Source organism: Sparus aurata, chromosome 19 (assembly GCF_900880675.1).
Source record: "Sparus aurata chromosome 19, fSpaAur1.1, whole genome shotgun sequence".
Classification (NCBI taxonomy): Eukaryota; Metazoa; Chordata; class Actinopteri; order Spariformes; family Sparidae; genus Sparus; species Sparus aurata.
In genome coordinates this window covers 21,689,987-21,710,891 of record NC_044205.1, presented here as the reverse complement: position 1 = coordinate 21,710,891, position 20,905 = coordinate 21,689,987, and the positions used below count along the sequence as shown (strand labels likewise).

At 43.6% G+C, this 20,905-nt stretch overlaps 2 protein-coding genes across 4 annotated transcripts; one reads left to right on the top strand and one right to left on the bottom strand.

Moving 5' to 3' along the window:
- Positions 1-4,782: 4,782 nt before the first annotated feature.
- On the bottom strand, positions 4,783-11,331 carry zic1 (zic family member 1 (odd-paired homolog, Drosophila)). Of its 2 annotated transcripts, none has more exons than XM_030398595.1 (3): positions 10,048-11,331; positions 9,386-9,549; positions 4,783-8,940 (listed from the first exon to the last, which is right to left on the bottom strand). In XM_030398595.1, the coding sequence occupies exons 1-3, from the start codon at positions 11,006-11,008 to the stop codon at positions 8,743-8,745; spliced, it is 1,323 nt and encodes a 440-aa protein (XP_030254455.1). In that variant the 5' UTR covers positions 11,009-11,331; the 3' UTR covers positions 4,783-8,742. The 2 variants fall into 2 exon arrangements, with proteins under 2 accessions (XP_030254455.1, XP_030254454.1); XM_030398594.1 differs by having other exon boundaries at positions 4,783-8,944; positions 9,387-9,549.
- A 3,782-nt stretch (positions 11,332-15,113) lies between these two features.
- Positions 15,114-19,505, top strand: zic4 (zic family member 4). 2 transcript variants are annotated; one of them, XM_030398593.1, is made up of 3 exons: positions 15,114-15,822; positions 15,931-16,557; positions 18,031-19,505. In XM_030398593.1, the coding sequence occupies exons 1-3, from the start codon at positions 15,396-15,398 to the stop codon at positions 18,471-18,473; spliced, it is 1,497 nt and encodes a 498-aa protein (XP_030254453.1). In that variant the 5' UTR covers positions 15,114-15,395; the 3' UTR covers positions 18,474-19,505. The 2 variants fall into 2 exon arrangements, with proteins under 2 accessions (XP_030254453.1, XP_030254452.1); XM_030398592.1 differs by having other exon boundaries at positions 15,121-16,557.
- The last annotated feature ends 1,400 nt before the right edge of the window (positions 19,506-20,905 follow it).

Sequence of the window (20,905 nt, the reverse complement as noted above, 5' to 3'; positions counted from 1 at the left end):
TTCATGTTGTCAGAAGAAAAGCCTGTTTGTAGCTTCGTGACGATGCATTTTCCAGCTAAACCAGTCAGACTTTAAAGGTGCAGTATGTAGTTTTGTGGACTTAATTTTAATCAGAAGAGAAAAATCCTCATCGATTGATTTCCATGACTGAATAAACTGAATAAACAAACGGATATTAAAGGACAACCCAGTTTTAGATTGATTGTTTGGCGGACCCTGCCACCTTTTCTAGCCTCAAACAGTGTTCTGGGGACATCATTTCCCTTGGGAACAGCTTGTTTATTCAGTTACTGAAGGAAAAAAAAATATTTTTGTATTATCACGTCATTCATATTGTAAATATAACCTTTCTGTGTTCGAATTTCTTCTCCAAAACTACAAGTTGCACCTTTAAAAAAGTGTATTTATCTTAAGAAGAGGGACAATTTTCTGAACTCATACTTTAAAAAAAATCATGTTCAAATTCACCAGATGTGAAGCAATTTTTTTTTTTTTCTGGATATAAACAGTAAGAAGTTTTATAATCTGAAAAGTAACTAAAGCTGTCAGACAAATGCAGTCATGTAAAAAGTACAATATTCCCAAGTATTAGATGGTGTACAAGTACCTCAAATTTGTATCCAAGTACAGAACTTGAATAAATGTACTCAGTCAAATTCTACTATTGTCATTATTTAGCTTCTTGTATTAAGTAAAACTTGACATTTATTTGTTACAGTCTTGTATCACAGCACCGTTAATCATTATAATATTGAAATCGCAGTTTGGTGAAGTGCAATATCCAAAATCTTAAAAGCTGCAATTTTCGGATAAAGGAAAAATGAAAAGAAGAACTGCAGGGCTGCAGAGACGTCCTGCCCTACAAGTCTTTGTTCTCCAGGTGTAAGAAAACACTGTTTGTTTGGTCCACACTCCCAAAAATGTCACATCATCATGATTTTAATAGTATAAATAATGAGTCGTAGTCCTTCACACACTCCCAGATGTCTCCTCTGGTAACAATGGGAATAGAAGCTGATATTCTGCGGGAGTTTGTGTGCAGTCACACAGTCACACACACACACACATACACACATGCCGACAGACAGGCCGACACATTCAGCTTCCAGATCTTTCTTGGCTCCCATCGCCAGTCAAGTTGCATTTCCACCTGTGTCCTGCTGATGCAGCTGCTGAAAAAATAGCCCAATGCCAAGCGCGGTTGTGATGATACCTTACATACCACGTTTTGTTTGCCAAATTTTACATTTAATCACTCTCTCTTTCTGCGATGCGGGTGTAATTATAAATGACTGCACTGCAGAGAGGTGGGACGTATCCGGTGTGATTGAAGCATCGAAGCATCAGTGGTTTCTCTCCTTGTTGTGCTGTACACTGGCTATGTGGGTTTTTTTGTGGAAAGGGTCAGTGAGAAGATGTTTCTAACCGTCGACATGCTGCTTTTTGAGTTGTAACATTTTACTACGGAGGTTTAGGGGTTTGGCTTGATGACTCAACCGCAGTAATATTCCACTCTGAATAGGCTCGATGGCGGAGACGCTTCGATAGGAAAGGAGTGGGGAATATCCACACATGCACACACAGCCCACTGTGTGCACTGGACTCTAATGATGGATGGACTAATGATGAATGTACTTCCATTATCAGAATCAAACTGAACGACAGTCAGCCGAAAAACCATTACAAACGTTTGCAGGAAAAAAAAAATGGGTTGATATTAACACACGACGGAAAATGGCGGCGGCTCTGCTACACGAGGCTACTAACCATATGATTCCAGTTTTCCCTAAAAGATTTCCTCACGAAGAAGAGAAAAGAATTCTGTCTGGAGTTAAAATATCTGCGCTCACAACAACCGGCAAGCAAAACGACCTGTATTTATTGCCTCTTGTCTCTGAAAGATATTTTGGGCTGCAGCCCAACAGGAAGACAGTGAATTTCCGTGAGACTAAAGTGAGACTAGTGAGTTTGTAACATTTGCACACATGCTGTTAGTGTGAATGTGGCTCGACCTGGGTTTTAAGAATTATATCTTTATGTTTTTGACTGAGGCCGCCATTTGTATCGGAGCTCGACCTGATCTTTTAGGTTTTCTGTAAACCAAAGTGCCATCAGAAAGCACCCTGAGCATAGACCGGAGAGTTAAAAACTACAATCTCATAGTAGAATCCGAAAAGTGACGGTTTTGTTTAAGACAACCTTCGACCTGATGAGCCGCAAAGAAGCTCATTTGTGAAATTCATGCATTGTTGAAACGGACTAAGCTCACAGGCTTCTAAGATGACGTTGAGAAATCATTTGGGTCTGCTACCAATTTAAAACACCACACAGAACAATGGTTAACAGGTTAACTGGGACTCTGGGAGTTTGACGAAATCCAAAGCAACATCTGAATCAGCCTTCGTGTCACTATAAACCATTAAAAAAACCCTTTTGCGAGTTCATCTGGCTTCAGCCACGTTTCCCCTCGGGGGCCACATTATTATGATGCACTTTGACAAAAGAACATGGCGAAGTGGAGAAATCTGTCAGTGATTATCTTTGGCTGGTCATCCTCTTTTTTTTTTCGCGAAACAAGTTCATTACCGGACTCATCGGATACGCAGATGTCGACAGGCTGCTTGAAAAACAGTACATTAACGCACCATATGTGACGCTTTTTTTTTTAATTTGAGCATGTAGAATCCAAAACGTGGGGGCCGATTCCGCTCCAGCTGATGAATTTGTCATAAATGTTTCATGACGAATGCCTGAATCTCTGCTGGATAAACAAAAGACTGTGGCTCTGTTTCCAGAATAACATTTTAAAAACACAAGAGTGCCATCGCTCTTCATTTTCGTTGACAGGTCTTTTATTAAACAAAGAGTTTAAATTATTACTGTTTGGTAGGACATGAGTAAAATCTGTCTCTCGATGAGAGTGAGAGGGAACAGAAACATTTTTTTGTCAGGGTACTGTGTCTGCATGGATGTGTCATTTAAAGGGGCACTGTGTCGTTTTTCGAGAAGAAATTCAAACTCAGGATTTTAATAGTCATGATATGAATGAGGTCATAATACAAACTGAGAAATATTTAGTTTTTGCGTAGCAGAATAAACAAGCTGTTCTCAGAGGAAAATACTGTTTGGCGTTGGACAGGTGGCAGGGTCCGCCACCTATAAACAAACTCAAACAGCATGAGATTGTGTTGATTTTTGGGTCTCGTTCCCAACTTGTCGAAAACGGACGAGTTGGGAACGAGACTTAAAAATCATCTTTTTCTCACAAGTAACACCTTTAAGATCTTTGTTTGTTTACTCTAATTTATTCAGTCGTGAAGACGAAGAGTTTATACGTATTGTTCCAAATAAACATTATTTTAAAAGTCAGTGTCTGTGACAGATTTCTTCCCCTAATGCACCATCAAAAAAGAAATGCGGATTGTCCCTTTAACTGCTGATGGTTGCAAAAAGGGGTTAATCAAGCGAGATTTTGCAACCGGAAGCTCGTCGGGTGCCAGTGCCCATCATTTCCTGGATTTTTTAAAAAAAAGGCCGCTCTTCCCTCCTGTAATAGCCGCTGCTGCCGAAGTGCCCTTGAGCAAAGATTTGGCACCAAAACATCCGCACCAACCAAATCAACCAAATATCGCTCTGTAGCGGATCACAACCACTCCACTCCCCTTGAATACATCACGCAGGGACTATTTTCTCGTCCTCTCCGGCGGCGGAAGGTGTGCAGCGGCAGTCTCACCCTGTCGCAGGAGCTAATTGGAGTGGCCTCATTTAGCAACACGTCAAAAGGAAAGAGAGAGGGAGAGAGAGAGAGGTGGTGGGTGAGGATGGAGGAAGGTGGGGTGGTGGAGGGGGGACGCGACAGCACCGTGTCATCGCCTCCACAAATCTCCTGCGCCGGTCTCAACCTTAATAGCATGTCAGAGACCACAACTGATGCAACGCGGGGTCACCGTGAGCCTAATGTTTCACTATAACGAACCCTTCCTCAGAAATAAAAAAAAAAAACGAAAAAACAACGGCGGCAATGGGACCAGAAAAAAAGGGAGATTAATGTCCCAATCAGTGATGTGGTTAAATATATAAAAAAAACAAAAGGAGCTCCAGACAGGATTATTATCATACAGCAGCAGCAAACACCAACAGAAAATTAACAAATATTAACGTGCTTTTCTCTCCAACTCGCGGTAGTTTGACGTTTTTGTGTTGTTTTGTTTTTTTTCTTGTGGGTTTGCTGGAGATGGATGGAGCCTGTTTAGCGCAGGAAAAACGTGAGGTTTGCTCCAGGTGCAGCTGCGGTCACACGTGGGAGAGCAAGCACCGCGAGAGCAGCTCCCAGCGCAGGTTACAGATATGTTTTGTTTGTGTTTTTTTGTTTGTTTTTTTAAGACAAGAGCTCACACATTCAAGATGGAAATAAATCCACCACATGAACCTATTTCTTCATGTTTGCAAATATTAAAAAAAGGAGTCGCTTATAAATAACAAGCTCGTCCTGTCTTGATGATTATAAATCGTTTTCTGCACACAAACACACACACAAATGAAATAAAGAATAAAAGGAGAAATCAATGTCTGGATCATCGCTGTGCGCAAACTTGACTGTGGGGATGGATGGATTGCTCCATTAGCCAGCAGTCTGCCAATGTAAGCCAGCTTTATGGCTGCGAATACGACAGAGGGCTTTTTTTTCTTTTCTTGGAGGCGTTTTCAAAAAAAGGCCTGCGTGCCAACAAACGAAAGTGCCCTGACTTGAATTTGACCTTTTCGTATGAGGACTCGAGCTAATTTTTTTTTTTTTTTTTTTTTTTTTTTTTTAAGAAGAGATTTCATGACTTGCAACTCGAGGGGCGCAAAGCACTCTTAAGTTTTCAACTCTGCAGCAGATATCACATGTCCACCCCCCTCTCCTATCCTTCTCCTTCTCCTTCTCTCTGCGTGGAAACCTAATAGTTAAACCCAAACTGCAAAATGTTTAACTTATCGATTTAGTTCTCATTGAGTGACGGCAGCTGGGCATGCAGATCAGAGTGCTGGCACACGCAAATGGGCACCTCATCCATCAAGAGAGGAGGAGGGGGGAGGCGCGGGATTATGGCTTTTATTCTAATCTTAGACTGAGGGGTGGAAGGAGAAGCGAAAGTTGGATTTATTCTGTTTTTTTTTTAAACTGGGCAGCCGGGTTTCTGCGCGTCTCTGGAGAGGAAAGGTAAAAAAATTTTTTTTTTAAATGTCGCCAAGAAGGAACCATTTAGGGACGATTCTGTTGTGTGTTATTTTAACTTTACGCGCGGATTTAACTCGACGTTGTTTTAGGGAAGACAAAAAACAAACAATTCGGACATTTAAATGTGTAAACACACAAATAAAAAAAAACAAGATGGAGTGAAAAGGCTGAACCACCATTTCTGTGTGTCTACCTTGGTAACACAAACGTCAGGCTCGGTTTACTGGCCACAAGTGCTGGTAATAAATATTCATGACGCCGGCGCCTGCGCCTTCCCGATATCTGAGTGTTTGTCATTTTTCGCAGACTCGAGCGTAAATACATTTTAAAGTGGATGCTTTTTTTTTTGTCGCCGCGCCTCCTATTTGATCTGGAGTCACCATCAGCGCAACTGCGGAGACGCGCTTGCGAGCCTGTCGTCGACTCCTCCGTTTACGAGCATTTGATTCTCGACACCAGCGTAGTGAAGTGTGTGTGTGTGTGTGTGTGTGTGTGTGGGCGCGCGCGCGCGCGTGTGTGTAGACGCGACAAGAAGGCATGAGATGGAAATTAAACAGCACCGTCAGGGTTCATGCCTCGCGTTGGGCACGTCTGGCTGCGTTTTTTTGGAGACTATAACGTTTCTCTCTTCAGTAAAAACATGTGCAGGGAATTAAAATAGAGGAGGAAGAGGAGGAGGAGGAGAGGGGGAGAGGGGGAGAAAAAGTCAAGGCCGTAATGAGGCAAATAAGAATGAATCCAAACAAAACTCCAAATGTTTTCCAGGAGAGTATTTTTCCATCATTAGAAAAAGGCTCTAAAACAAGAATTTCTACATTTTTTCTCTCTCTCTCTCGAGTTCACAGGATGGACACACACATATTTTCTAAGCTTCCTTATCGGCGCGTTTGACACATACATGGCGCACGTGTGCAGCCTGGAAACCGCACGAGATAGTATTTTTTTTATGTATTTATTTTTTAACACATCCTGCCCCCTTTTTTTAAAAACTATTTATATTTCCAGTTACATGTGAAGATGTTTTCTACGACAGCTTTGCTCTTTTTTTTTTTTTTTTTTTTTGGTAGCCAAAGTGACTTCTTCTTCTTCTTCCCCTCTCAGGACGGATTCACACGCGCGCGTTTTCCCTCCCCTCCTCTCCTCTCCCACCCAAACCCTCCCAGATAGATAGTGTTAAATAGAGTCGAAAAAAGTCATTTTATTACCATCCTTCATTTATCTCCACATTTAATAGTCCGTGAAAAGAAAATATGAATACATTTCAATACATTTTCCAAAAAAAAAAGAAAAAAAAAAAGGATAAAGATGGTGGTGGGAGTTGTGGATGTTTTCTCCACACACACCCCTCCCTTGCTGCTGTGCGCGCGCGTGTGTGTGTGTGTGTGTGTGTGTGTAGATTCTTTTTAGGATTAAGAATTTTCGGTTGTGTTTCGTCTGTGTGCAGCAGTTCTGACAAAGCTGCAGACTGACAGATCGTGGGGCTCCGTGCGCACTGGCAGTGTTAACCATGATCACTGGCGGCTGCTGATGTGATCTCTGCCTAATGGGGCGGTCAAGCAAGCTGCAGCCAGGAACAATGAGGGGGCCACATTGACTCCTCGTCTCCCCCCTCTCTCTCTCTCTCTCTATCTCTCTCTATCTTCCCCCTTCCCCTTTTAAAAATCTAGGAAATCCGACAAACGGCAAGAAAAATAAATTAGATTCCCGAACAATTAACTAACGCGACTTTTTTTCTTTTTTTTATTCCGAGTTTTTTCTTCTTCTTTTTTTTTGAACACGGAGAAGGAACAACCGGGCGTGATTAATCGATTTAATTTCCCACATTACTGCGGGGCAAAGTGTTGGATGTTAATTTCCGATAAACAGAAGATGCAAGAGAGGAGAGGAAGGATAGAGGAGAGGAGAGGAGAGGAGGGGAGGGAGGGGAGGTGGATTTACTTCTTATTGACTGTCAGGGAAGTCTGAGGCATAACCTTTAGCTCTGGATGACACAAACACACACACACACACACACACACACACACACTGAATCTCTCCCACACACACACACAGTTGCAAAAGCATGCACATAATTATTCGTGCAGCTAAAACATTGGCTAATGCGTAAATCGATACCGCGCCAAATGAAGTATTACGCACCAAAGTTCCACACAGCAGCAAAAGGAAACACCTCCAAAACGCATTCTTTCTTCTTCATTTTTTTTTTTTTTGCATTATTGAATTTTTTAATCCTTTAATATAGTACGAAAAATGTATCCAAACATTATTATTTTTGACCTTGTCGTTGTTGTTGTTGTTGTAGTAGTAAACTAAAAAAAATGTTTAAAACATACGAGCGCATTTCTCCATAAATACCGACCAATTTTTCTAAACACGGTCCTTTTTTACATGCGGATAAATATGGAAAAGAATCGAGCTACCTTTTTAACATGTAATAATACGTTTTCCCTTCCAGACAACAAACAGAAAAAACAAAAAACAAAACAAAACCAAAAAAAAGCAATTGACAGAGAGAAATATTTTTTTTTGTTTGTTTGTTTATATTTATATCACGTACATAAACAGATTGACACGGAAATTTTTTTTTCAGGCTTTCACTACACGATTTTTTTATCGGACATGACATTAAATAACAACAATGAATACTGTGCTACTCAAACTGGACCTTGGACGAAAAATGTTGTTGCACTGAATAAGGCTACAAAAAGCACATTAATACTAAGAGTCGGTTAGGTTCGACGTGTAGAGAGACTTGTAGTAATACTGAATAATTCACATTTGGTTCACAACTATAACATTCTGTTCAATGAAGTCTATTCATCGCAAATATTCTTTAAAACCATCTCATTTTTCCATATATCTAGGGACCAACATTTGTCACAAATTCTTCCCTTAAACTGTGATAGAACTATTTACAAAATAAAATATTACATTTTTTCTTCACCTCCTCCCTCCTCCTCTCCTCCACCACCATCACAAGCACAATCTCCACCTCCTCCTCCTCCACCACCACCACCACACAGCGTGGTTGAAATCCTTATGTACAAAAAAGAAACAATGTCAGCCCCCCTCCCCTCCCATCCCCCTCCCCCGCAGATAGCATGCGTTATGAGATCTCTCTTTTTTTTTTGGAAGAGGAAAAAAAAAAGTCTCTGAGTAAAAATTAAAAAAAAAAGAGAGAAATATCGAGAGAGAGGGTGTGTGTGTGTGTGTGTGTGGAGAGAGGAGAGGAGGAGAGGAGGAGAGGGGGGAGAAAGTTAAACTCGGTGGTTGTCCTCGCCTCCTTTTTGTCCATGCATTCTCTCTCATTGACTTTAAAAGACAGCCTTTAATTGATCGTTCGGGCCTCCCGTGTTTTCTCAGTCCACGTCTCACTGGCTGACTTTTTTTTTTTTTTTATAAAGTCTTTGATTTTCCAAGCAGTTTTTTTTCTCTCCTCTTTTTTTAAAATGTCTTTTCCTTTTTCTCATTCTTTTTTTTTGCTGTTCAAAAATATGGTTGTTGTTTTTTTTTGTTTTTTTTTACACGTACCATTCATTGAAATTTGACGACAGCGTGCTGTGGCTGGTCGTGTGGTGTACTGCTGAGGCTGCTGGTGATATGGAGCTGCTGCTCTGGTTCTCTGTGGACGGCGATACTATGGTGGGAGGTGTGGACGACTCGTACCCCGAACTGGCCGCCGGAGATGGCTGCGGTCCCGGATTGGTGGATTCGTGGACCTTCGACAGAAAGGAAGAGAGGATGTTTTTAAAAAAACATGCTGCACGTCGGTGTTTGTCGCTTGGTTTGTTTTTTTAAAAGACATGAAATCTCTGATAAAATCGTCAAAACAAAATTAAAACTTCCTCCTCTGGCTGTCCTCTGAAGCCAAAACATTACTTGTCCTCATTAAGATCTTAATCTCATTTGTCGGTTGAGAGAAAAGAAAGAAAAGAAAAGGGGTGTCAGAGCGAATTAACTTATGCTTCTCTATTCTCTGGAATAATAATAATAATAAAAAAAAAACATGCAGCCATTTTTCTCCTATTATCACACAGCATTTCCGTTATTTAATCTCGCTTTCCTGCCAAAAAAAAATATATAATACAAAATAAAGAAACACACGTGCAGTTATAAAATTGTACAATTCAGGAATGAAAACATGTAAAATCCTTAGAGTTTTACCTTCATGTGTTTTCGGAGGGAGCTGGGGTGTGTGTAGGACTTGTCGCACATTTTGCACAGATAGGGCTTGTCCGACGTGTGGACGTGCATGTGTTTCTTGCGGTCGCTGCTGTTCGCGAACCGCCTGTCGCAGCCTTCAAACTCACACTTAAACGGCTTCTCACCTAAAACACACACACGGAGGGAGAGATAGAGAGAAGAGGGGGGGGAAAAAGCACAAATTTGAAAACACTTGATTTCATTTTTACGCACTGTTTTTTTACGCAGTGAAGAATCAAAAAAAAAAAAAGGCAGCATTTGTTTTATCCTTCATTTTACAGCCTGGAAATTAATTTGGATTTAACCCACTTAGCCTCCTGGATTGAATCAAATTAATAACAATTTGAACGTGCAGACTTTTCACATGAAAATAACAAACGCTTTGGGGGAAAAAAAAAAAAAAAGAAAAAAAGAGCATGTGAAATATTTTCTGTTGACAACTGCACTGAATCACATGCCAGCGAGGAGAGCCCAGCTGCCTAATAAATAATAAAGCCGGAGCGCATGCATATTTTGTTGGATGGGACATTGTCAGTGTGGATTTTATTTTATTTTTTTGGCATGAAAAAAAAATGTAAAAGAAAAATCAAAAGGAGCGCTCGGTTCTTTTGCGCGGATCTTACCGGTGTGAGTCCTTTTGTGAATTTTTAGATTTTCCGATCGGGCGAACACTTTGCCACAGCCCGGGAACGGACACGGAAAGGGCTTTTCTCCGGTGTGTACTCTGATATGATTTACAAGTTTGTATTTGGCTTTGAACGGCTTCCCTTCTCGGGCGCACTCCTCCCAGAAGCAGATGTGGTTGGTCTGCTCCGGTCCCCCCACATGCTCCACCGTCAGATGGGTCACCAGCTCGTGCATCGTGCTAAAAGTTTTGTTGCACGACTTTTTGGGGTTCGTCAGCTGCTCCGGCTCGACCCACTTGCAGATGAGCTCTTGCTTGATCGGCTGCCGCATGTATCGAAAGAAGGCCCCTGCTCCGTGGTGTGCGGCCATATTCATGTTCATGGGGCCGTAGCCGTGCAGCTGGGTCGACGCATAGTGGTCGGACCGCGGGCTCGTAACGTGGCCGTACTGGTCGGCCCGTCCGTACATGTCCCCCGAGAAGCCCAGCCGCATCTGGCTGTTGACCACGTTGGAAGACGCATGGCTCGCCGCTTGCTCGTGGAGCCCCGGGAAGAGCAGGTGCCCCGCCGCATCTGAGTGTCCATGTGGCCCTGCGAAACTTCCGGAGGCGAACAAACTGTGCTGCGCGCCGGTGGCGTCCCCGAATCCCCGATTTCTGAAGAGAAAGTCCCTGGTGGAGTTGAAAGCCGCCGTGGAGTAAGAGCCAACGTGGGTCGGGTGGTGGTGGTGTCCCAGGGCGGCCGCCGCGTAGCCGGGCGCCTGGGAGGAAAACGCCGTTTGTCCGGATCCGATGTCGTGGGAGCTGTGGTTTATTTTGAAGGCGCCCATCCCATCCGCGAACGGATTGATCCCCAACGCCACTTCTCTCTCTGTGACTTCGCCTGTTGAGTGATGCCGCGAGGAGCCGAAAGTAGTGACTCCTATGGTGGGATACTGCGGTCCTGCGTCCAAGAGCATCTTCAGTCTAGACTCGCCGAGACGACTGAGAGCAGAAATCACAAAATCACGCGCAGATATTCTTCCTCCCCCTCTCTCTATCTCTTGGACCTCACTCGACTGAGCAAACTCTCCAATCCACCGATTTTCCCTGTTTACTTTCTAGGACGCGAGGAATTCCCCTATAGCGCGCATCCGATGCACACGCAGAATCATGTATACATGCAATATTGTCTTTTGCGGTTTATCTTCCTGTGGCGCAACTTTCACCTCCTCAGTCAGGCGGTGAGCTCTAGACTGATAGTCGCAATCATTCCTGCAGATAAATGAATTGAAAAGACAACACAGTCCAGCCCTGATGAATGGGAGAGGAGGGGGGCGGACACGTGGCCCCGCAGCCGAGCGCTCATTGGCGGAGCCCCTTTCCCCCCAATAACATCCACTCACCAAATAACAATCCACGGCGCAGGGCCCACACGTCTATTGGCCTCTTTGCATCATCAATCCCAGATATTGTGAGATTGCTGACTGTGAATTTGGTTAAAAGGCTGAATAACAGCAAAAACAAAAGTTGAGGCGCAGGAGACGAGAACTGGATTTGTAAAAAATAAAAAAAATAAAAAAAATAAGGGCAAAGCACATGTTGTGGACATGTATTGAATTAAGTGCTTATGAAGCAAATGTGTCAGATTGTCTTTGTTAACATGGAGGCTCGAGATTACCAAGCAAACCGTCTGCTGATGTCACTTTTGTGCTTTCTATGCATCAATCTATGAACACGTGTGATTCACCGCCACCAGCGTGGACTGACAGCATGCTCAACACACCTGCAAGGTATCCCAAAGGTGGCACCCCAGAAGATGAGCTATACGTCCTTTTTTTTTTTTCTCGGGAACCCCCCCCCCACCCCCGTGGGAATACACCTGAGGTTTGACATGTCCACTGTCACCACTCACTCATCAACGCGTCCATTTTTATTTATTTATTTATTTTTTCACATTTCAAGGAAATCCACTTTTTCTGACCACAGTGTACCGGTGCAACATCTGTGCTTTTTATTTCTACATCATCACCACCATCATCATCATCATCATCATCATCCTCACCAGCACCACCACCACCACCAGCACCACCACCAGCAGCAGCAGCATCTCACGTTCTTGAAAGGTTACCTTGACCATAAGGGCCCGTGTTTAACCTGGATGCACTGGTTACACACCTAATGTGTCCATCACGGTTTGGCTCAATCTTTTTTTTTTCCTCTTCCTCCTTCTTCTTCTATTGCAGGCCAGTGATGCATAGCCTGTGTGCAAAACGTTGTGGGTTGTCGAAGTTATCAAGTGGGATTTGCGGCGCTCTCTGCAGGAACCTCCGGCTGCTAGAGTTCAAAGCCACATGCGCAGACGTGCCATGCGAACCATTAAAATATCTACTTGGCTACCAGGCTAGTTCCACGCGAGGCATTCTCCAAAAAAAAAAAAAAAAAAAAAAAAAAAGACCAGGGGGAAAAAGAGGGGGAAGTTTAGTTGTTCTCAACTTAACAAGTTAGACCTTACAACTCGATCCACCGCTCTGCTGTGCGCAAATTGGAGGGCTCTTTCAACAGGTGGAGGAACGGTAAGAATGACACATCACTGAACAAGTCAAGGAGTGGAGGTCACATACTCAAGACTTTGCCAGGAAAAAAAAAATGAAAGGCTCGCTGGAATTATATAACTTTGCAGGTGTATTTAAGCTTCCCGCGCCAGGTCTGCGCCTCAGAACGATTCTAGCATATTTGACTTTTATGCGTAAGACAGAAAGAAAAAGAGACGCGTCCTGCAATTAAAAGGCCAATAACCGTTTAGTGTCATGAATCCTAATGTGCTGGAGTCACACTGTAAGAAAATGTAAAATGGCTTCCAGGAGCTATTTGGGATTTTACAGTGAAAGCCACTAAAAGCCAAACGCAGCGAAAGCAGTGTTTTATGAGACCTCTGTACAATATTCAGCTTTTTTTTTTTTCCTTCTCCCCTCTCTCTCTCGCTCTCTCTTTCTCTCTCTCTCTTTCTTTCTTTTTTTTTTTTTTTTTTGTTTGGGACCTTATACAACTCCCCTGCTTACTCGTCTTCCAAGAGTGGAGTGCATGCACAACTTGGACCAGAAATAGCACTTCAAAGTTTTGCATTACGCTGGTCGCTGTGTGCCTGATGCCTCTGAAGGCTTACAGCTGTGAGCCTCATGAGCCCCACGCGCAAAAGGGCCATTTAATAAACATCTTTTGGATCCGTCATACAGTCTCCAAAATATTGACAGAATTTCTGACGTGCTGGATGGGGACGCTGTCAGCAGCGGGCTTTGACAAGTCAATCCGGAGTAATAGCTTGAGAGGAGGATGATTTTTTTTATTTTTTTTTTTATTTTTATGATTTCAGTCGTGTTGAGGGTTTTGGGGGCGAGCGTCCCGTTATTCAGCACATCCGGATTGAATACTTTGAAAAACACAACAAATTGAAAGTCATCCATAAAAAAGTAAATAAATAAAAAAGATAAAAATAAAACAGGAGCTCACATCATGTCCAGCTGATTTTTTTTTTTCTTCTCATGAAACGAAAATAAGTACATAAAATGTGCGTGGGGGAGAGTTTTAGATCCCGACGAGCGCCTGTGACAATAAATCCAGGCTGCAAAAGTTTAACAACCCTTCACGAATTACTCTGAAGTCAGATATCACATTTTTTATATTGGACTCAAATACGCGCCTCACATTACAGTATTGATCCCCCTTTAAGGTCACTCCACGCTGTAATTTATTAAGATTGAGCTCTCAGGCTTAAACAGCCCTCCGGCTACAGAAGAAAAAAAAAAAAGAAAGAAATCTGAAGCGTTCGGTATCACCATTTTGGTCGCAGCACACAACATATAACTCACAATAACTTACACATAACGGTGACAGTGACAGCTGATAATTATAGGAGTATTACCAGGGCGAGACAGGGAAATATTCTAAATTTCCAAGTTTTCATATTCGACTAAGTTGAGTTAGATTTTTTGGGGGGCATTTGTGTTGCGTACACAGAGAAACGTCCCCCGAGCTGACGACTGTAACCCGTGTACAGTGAAACGTTACTCGACATTTCAACGACTCCACATCGGATTATTATTTTTAAATAGTTCTCTTCACTCTTTAGTTTTACAAACACTCAAATCCACGTAGATTTTAATCAACACAGGAGTCAGATAATACATGTTGTTATGATCCATGACCAATATCTGTGCAGCATTCAAACATAAAAAAAGGCAGAAGAAGAAGAAGAAGGTGAAGACTTTGAAGGAGAAGATTGTAGTAACCGATACTTACAGTACACACACGTTTTATTTTCAACTTTAAGTCTGCAGCGGCACCACCTCCTGTGACCCTCAGCTGCTGCCGTCCTGGGTCTAAAGCAAAATTACCCCGGATCATAACAACAGGTCCCGTCCATTACAATTTTTTTCTTTTTTTTTTTTTTTTCTCCTCGGGACAATGGCCGCAGCTCGCCCCTAGTCACACTCCCTACACACACACGGATCGCAGCGAGCAACCCGCCAGAGCACGGAGTCTGAGCACTGCAGCAGCGCGCGCTGACGGGGCTAAACGGCTTTGGATGTGTAAATATGGGTGTTTATCAAAGCGCACATTAATGGTATGTACTCCGGACTGTTTGAAACTCCCACGTGGAGTTTTCCCCTCTCGGTTGAAGCTGACAAGTTTTTTTTTTTTCTTTCTCCAGCTGACGCCGATCTTCTACGTGCGTAAAGTTGTGCGTAATTCGTGCGTAAAGTTGCTTTTCATACGTTGCGGGGCAAAATGAAGATATCACTGCTTTATTTATGATCCTTACAACTTTTACAGTGACAATATGCATACTCTTGCGCGACAGCCTGTTTTGTAATTGCATCATCAAAGCGGGGAAATTGCCGTTTCATAGCCGCGCTGCCTTTGTCCGCTGCGACAAAAGAGAGACGACTGTATATCTGGATCAACTTTTTAAGGACTTTTATTGTACGATAACCTTTGCATAACAACTATTTTTCTCAAGCGTTGCCTCAGGCACTGCGCATGCGCGCTGGCTGCTCGCTGTCACTAAGACATTTTTCATCACGTTGGAAACTGTCACTGGTGACGTCAATCACCGAGCTCTGACCAATTAGAGCGCAGGGTGATTGTTTAGCTCCACGGGCTGCAGCGCCTACCATGAATCTCTATTCAGTATCAAAGCGTCCTGCTGCTGCCTCTCAACCGAATGGGATTCCATGTAGTCTGCAGATAGACTTAACTTTATAAAGTCTTTTTTTTTTTCCTTTATTTTTTCATTGCGATTAAAATATATTTGTCATCATCATTATTATTTTGCCTGCTGTCAAGTTATTCTAAAATTAGGAAGTAATGAGCGTGGATGCATTGGGAAGCCCCGTGATGGACCCTACGTTTTCCAAACGGAACACGGCGCTGAGATTAGTTGACTTGGCAGGGGCTCACCACCATCACCATCATCACCACCATACCCCTCAGAGCGTGACAGGCTTCCCGGGGTTCAGCAGCCATCCACACTCAATGGCTCACTCGCACCCTGGGGAGATTACTGCGGAACCCCGCCTGGGGCCGAGTCCATTCGGGCCAGAACACATGGGGCACTCCGCGGCCCTCAAAATCAGCCCAGCCCATCATTATCCCCACCACCATCACCACCACCACAATCATCATATGGCAGGCCACAGTGAAGTGGTCTCCAGTCAAACGGGAGCTTTTGGCCCGGTTCAGGCGACATCGGTCCCCTATTCTATGTCTCACACGGCCCAGGCTTTATCCGCAGGTAGGGATTTCCTCATCCGGAGAGATCTGACAGCTCAAGCCATGCCTGTACTGACTGACCAGACTGCTGGTTCAGCCTCTCACCACGGAATGTTTGTCTCAACAACAGGTAGCTATCCCGGACACTATGGTCATCACCCTGACGCTGGGAACCATACCCTCTTCTCCGGACTCCATCACGACCAGCCTTCTAGCGGATCACCGGGTGGCCAAGCGTTGAATGGACAAATAAGGTTAGGACTACCTGGAGAAATGTACGTTAGGTCTGATCACTTGAGTCAAGTGGCAAGCTCCAGGGCTGATCCGTTCTCCGCCTCGCCTTTGCATGGCTACGGTGGTCTGAATCTGAACATGAATCTCAGCGCTCACCACCACCACCACCACGGAGCCGGAGCCTTTTTCCGCTACATGAGGCAGCCGATAAAGCAAGAGCTGATCTGCAAGTGGCTGGAGCCGGAGCACTCGCAGAAGAAACTTTGCTCCAAAACTTACAGCACCATGCACGAACTCGTAACGCATGTGACGGTGGAGCACGTCGGAGGACCGGAGCAGGCGAACCACATATGCTTTTGGGAAGAGTGTCCGAGGGAAGGCAAACCATTTAAAGCCAAGTACAAACTTGTAAATCACATTCGAGTGCACACCGGGGAGAAACCGTTTCCGTGCCCGTTCCCCGGCTGCGGGAAAGTGTTCGCCAGATCCGAGAATCTTAAGATTCACAAGAGGACGCACACAGGTCAGTGGATATATATATTCGTTAAAAAAAAAAAAAAAGTGTCATATAAAATAATCGAGTTGCATGTTGAAATCCAAATGCAGGGAAGTCGAGTCGTGTTTTTTTGTGCGTAATTTCGTGACTCCTGTGCGATTTGATGTCATTTTCTTTGATTTTTACGCATTTAAAATATTCTCTGCCGAGCCAATTAATCAATCCGCGCCGCTGATCCATCAGCGCGGCAGAAAGCAGCCACTGGGCCACCTGTTTGTTATGAGTTGCATCGCGAGTTTAATGTTCTGGTACAGCTCACTCAGGACGTTATCCGAGCCCCAAAAACACACCGAGGGCCCACCTCAGCTCCTCGTCTGCGCAGCTTTGTGCGTAAAAAAATATGCCACCTTCACGTGGAAGTGTTAACCGACATGATGATGGAGATGATGCTTTTATTTTGATTTTCTGATTTTTAATTCCCTCGGGCACTTGTTGCTCTGCGCATTAGCTCTTATTCCGGCTCATATTCACAATAACAGTCGGTTGGATTTATTAGATTTAAAGCTGCAGCGGAGAGAGAGAGAGACAGGGTGGAGTGCTCGAAGCTTTTGGTTCATGTTATTATTTAGTGATGTGACGTGCGTGTTCGTGGGCTGATCAGCCCCCTCGATAGCCTGTAGCCAAAGCAACAAGTTGACAAGTGCACACACACACACACACACACACACTGTCACAAACACGGCCAGAATAATTCACCAACAGGTTGCCAGAGCAGCCTCCAGTGACTGACGCGCCGCACAATGCAGCCCCTGCATTTTTTAACTTTAAAAAAGAAAAAAGAAAAAATCATATTTCCAATCATACAACATGGCTGCTCGCCTCAGTGGCCCAGCAGTGACGTGCTGCGTGTGGAGCTCGAGAGGAGGAAGAGAGGAGAGAAAGAAGGAAAGAGAAAGAAAGAGAGAGAGCGACAGAGGGAGAGAGAGAGAGAGAGAGAGAGAGAGAGAAGGGGCCTCAAAATGTCGAGTCAGACTTGTAAATGAACACAATGATTACTTCTTTTTCTGTTGCGGTGGCTGCATGGCGCTCCCCCTCCACCCACCAGCACCACCACCACCTCTCTCTCTCCCTCTCTCTCTCTCTCTCTCTCTCTCTCTCTCTCTCTCTCTGTCTCTCTCTCCTCGCCCTATGTATTATTCATATCATTTGCTCACATTACCTAAGTACAAATCTGCTAAACGCGCAGGCTGTGATGAAATCACATTTAGGCAATAAGCAGAAGGTGAGTGAGCTTTCAGTCACTCTGTCCTTGTTTGGCTTCTGGATATACTTGTTGCTCAGTCTCTCCTGAGCGCACGTGTGCCCAGAAAAGTGAGGTTACCCGCATTGTTGGTGCTTTTAAGCATCTTCAAAGATGAAGTCTCCTGTAATAAACAACAACTTGATTTGAATATCTGATTTATTGATGTGTATGTCTGTGTCCCCCCCCACTGTTAACAGGTGAGAAGCCCTTCAAATGCGAGTTCGACGGCTGCGACAGACGCTTCGCCAACAGCAGCGACCGGAAAAAGCACTCCCACGTCCACACCAGCGATAAGCCCTACAACTGCAAAGTGAGAGGCTGCGATAAGTCCTACACGCACCCCAGCTCCCTGAGGAAACACATGAAGGTGCACTGCAAGTCTCCCCCGCCCAGCTCGGGCTACGAGTCGTCCACCCCGTCCCTGGTCTCCCCCTCCTCAGACTTGGGCCGGGAGCCAGGAGGCTCCTCGGTGCTGTCGGAGCCGGTGGGCGCCTCCTCCCAGCCCGCCAATTTAAGCGAGTGGTACGTGTGCCACAGTTCAGGTGCCAGCGGCGCCCAGACACCACCCAGCGGGCCCTCCACGCCCGACCCCACAGACCAGCCACCTTACAGAAACCCAGAACCGAGGGACGCGTTTTAAAAACTCGCAGCAGAACAGTGACAGAACACATTTTTTCACGAGCTCGACTATTAAAAAAATGGTTTGGCTCCGGTGCCTATATACCCGCCTGTGAAAAGGGGCCCCTTACTGAGGAGCCACCCCAAAAACAGACACCCAGATGCCCAGAGACGCATTTGAACCACATTGGGAAAGGAAAGGGGGAAAAAAAAAACGTGCAAACTTTTAAAGACGTGCTAATTTCCAGGCACATTAAAAGAATATATTTTACAAACCTCAGCGATTCAAAATGGTTGGCTCGGTGCCTGTTCACGCCCTGAGACGGCTCCACTGCTCCACTTGTGGACGAGAGAGTCGTGTAAATCCGTTAGACTAATGTGGTGCATTATTGTAGGCTAGGCATGTTGGTGTAAAGTTATTTTGTAAAAAAAAAAGAAAAAAAAGACAAGAAAAGAGAAGAAGAAATTCCGAGTTTTGACTTCTATATGTTTTTTATTTATTTTTCAATCTGATCTTGGAGGATTTTTTTTTTTTTTTTTTTTTTTTTGTATGATCTAACCAAAGTGCATGTTTCAAAAATTCGGGGCGAACAAAACAAAATGTACATTTGTAAATTTTTGTATAAGTTTCGATGTGTTGATGTTGATAGTTTTTTTGGAAGGATTCTGTCTCTGGCGCAGTTTTCTGTCCGGTGACTGCAGTTTATTTGTACAAAACATTTTATGTTTACACCGTTTCTCCCTCCCTCCCCCCCTCAACCCTCCTCATCTGTGCAGAGGGTCAACCATAGAACTGTTTCATAAGCCTGCAGTATTTGATATACGACCGTGAAATTATAAATGTTTTATCAAAGTGGGCATTTTTTTTTTTTTGTGGTTTTGTATCATTGTCGTCAATATTTTTTATTTTTTATTATTATTATAATTATTATTATTATTTTTGAATATCTGAAATCGAGCGGCACTCAACATGCGGTACCGAACTGCCTTGTAATTTGTGAGTATTTTGAATAAATCTTGTATGACTCAAGTGAAAAAAAAACAAAACACAAAACTCTCCTGAGCCATTCGGGTTTATCTTGAATTCACATGCGGTTCATCTGTGGACACTTTTCTGGGGGGGTGGAATATGTGCAAATTTCCATTCTTCATTTCCTTTTTTAAAAAGTTTTTAAAAGCAAATATTCAATTTTTCTTTTTTAAAACTGTTGCTTCCTTTAACACACACACGCTCCAGCAACAATCCACCCACGTCTACTTTTTTCCTTTTCTGGTGTTAAAATCCAAAAGACATAAAACTTCAGTGAAAGCTCCTTTTATACATTTAAAGATAGTATTTTCTAAAGTATTTCCCTCTAATAAAAATACAAAGAGAGAAGAGGGGGGGCGACTTAACTCGTGTTAAAGTCTTACTTTCTCCGCTCTGCTTTTTTTTTTTTTTTTTTTTTTTTGTCGGGGGGCTTGAGGGGCTGATGGAGGGCTACAATATTCTGAATCCAGACTTCAAAGAGCGTTTCAACACAAAGAGCCATTTTTTTTCACGACGGTGAATCCTCATGGTGAATTAAGATTTCTATAGCAATAGCCAAGTCAAACTCAAATGATATGGGGCCAAGTCCGCGGACTCAAAAGCCCGCTCTAAAGAATGTAATATTTGCGTCCCATGGGGTAGGAAACGGTAATCTATGTCCTTTATGCTGCAGACGAGGGCAGTATAAAGAAGGAAAAATATATTCTATTGCTTCGGGCCTACTTTGGGAGAATCAAAGGGGAGTGAAGCCGCTGAAAACGCAGTTGTCCCGCACCATAATAAAGAGAGAGAGAGAGAGAGCTGAATGGATACATTTAACCATAATCATATTTTAAGGCTCTATACATGAAATGTGTAGGAAGAAAACAACTCAACAAAAGAGCGACAGAAACTGCACATGTTCGTGACACACGTGTGGAATTAATTCACAGGACGAAATAAAAAAAAAAAAGTAATAAATTATTAAAGTGGAGAAAACGTGCAGTGTGTGTTGGGGGGGGGGGGGGAGAGACTTTCTGGCCGAGGAGTTAAAAATATATTTTTTAAAATTATGTTTCACTTCGGCTTCGACTCGAGCCTGAAGTGGGAGGAAACTGCAGAGCTCCAAACTGCCTGATACGTTTATAGAGTTTGGTTAAGTGCGTGACAGTTACTGAAGGCAAAGAATAAACCCTAAAACCAAACAGACGAATGGAGAAGAAGAAGATGATGATGATGATGCCTCTTTTGGCACCAGCTTCTCGTTGCGTAAAGAGGGAGGGAAACAAAGGAACGAAGAAAAAAAAAACAAGATAGTTGGATCTCAATTGAAAAGTGGGAGTCTTTGAAGTGGGAGCTGATATCAGAGGGATTCTTCTAGGTCGTCTGAACGACGTTGATGACACGGAAAGCCCTTTGTCGCCGATTTGTTGGGGCTCCTCTCC

Coding starts and splice junctions, on each gene's coding strand:
- zic1 (XM_030398594.1), bottom strand. CDS start 11,008: ATGCTCTTGGACGCAGGACCGCAGTATCCCACCATAGGAGTCACTACT. Junction 9,550..10,047: donor TCACAAAAGGACTCACACCG/GTAAGATCCGCG, acceptor TGTGTGTTTTAG/GTGAGAAGCCGTTTAAGTGT. Junction 8,945..9,386: donor TCCCTCCGAAAACACATGAA/GGTAAAACTCTA, acceptor TTCCTTTCTGTC/GAAGGTCCACGAATCCACCA.
- zic4 (XM_030398592.1), top strand. CDS start 15,396: ATGAGCGTGGATGCATTGGGAAGCCCCGTGATGGACCCTACGTTTTCC. Junction 16,558..18,030: donor TCACAAGAGGACGCACACAG/GTCAGTGGATAT, acceptor CACTGTTAACAG/GTGAGAAGCCCTTCAAATGC.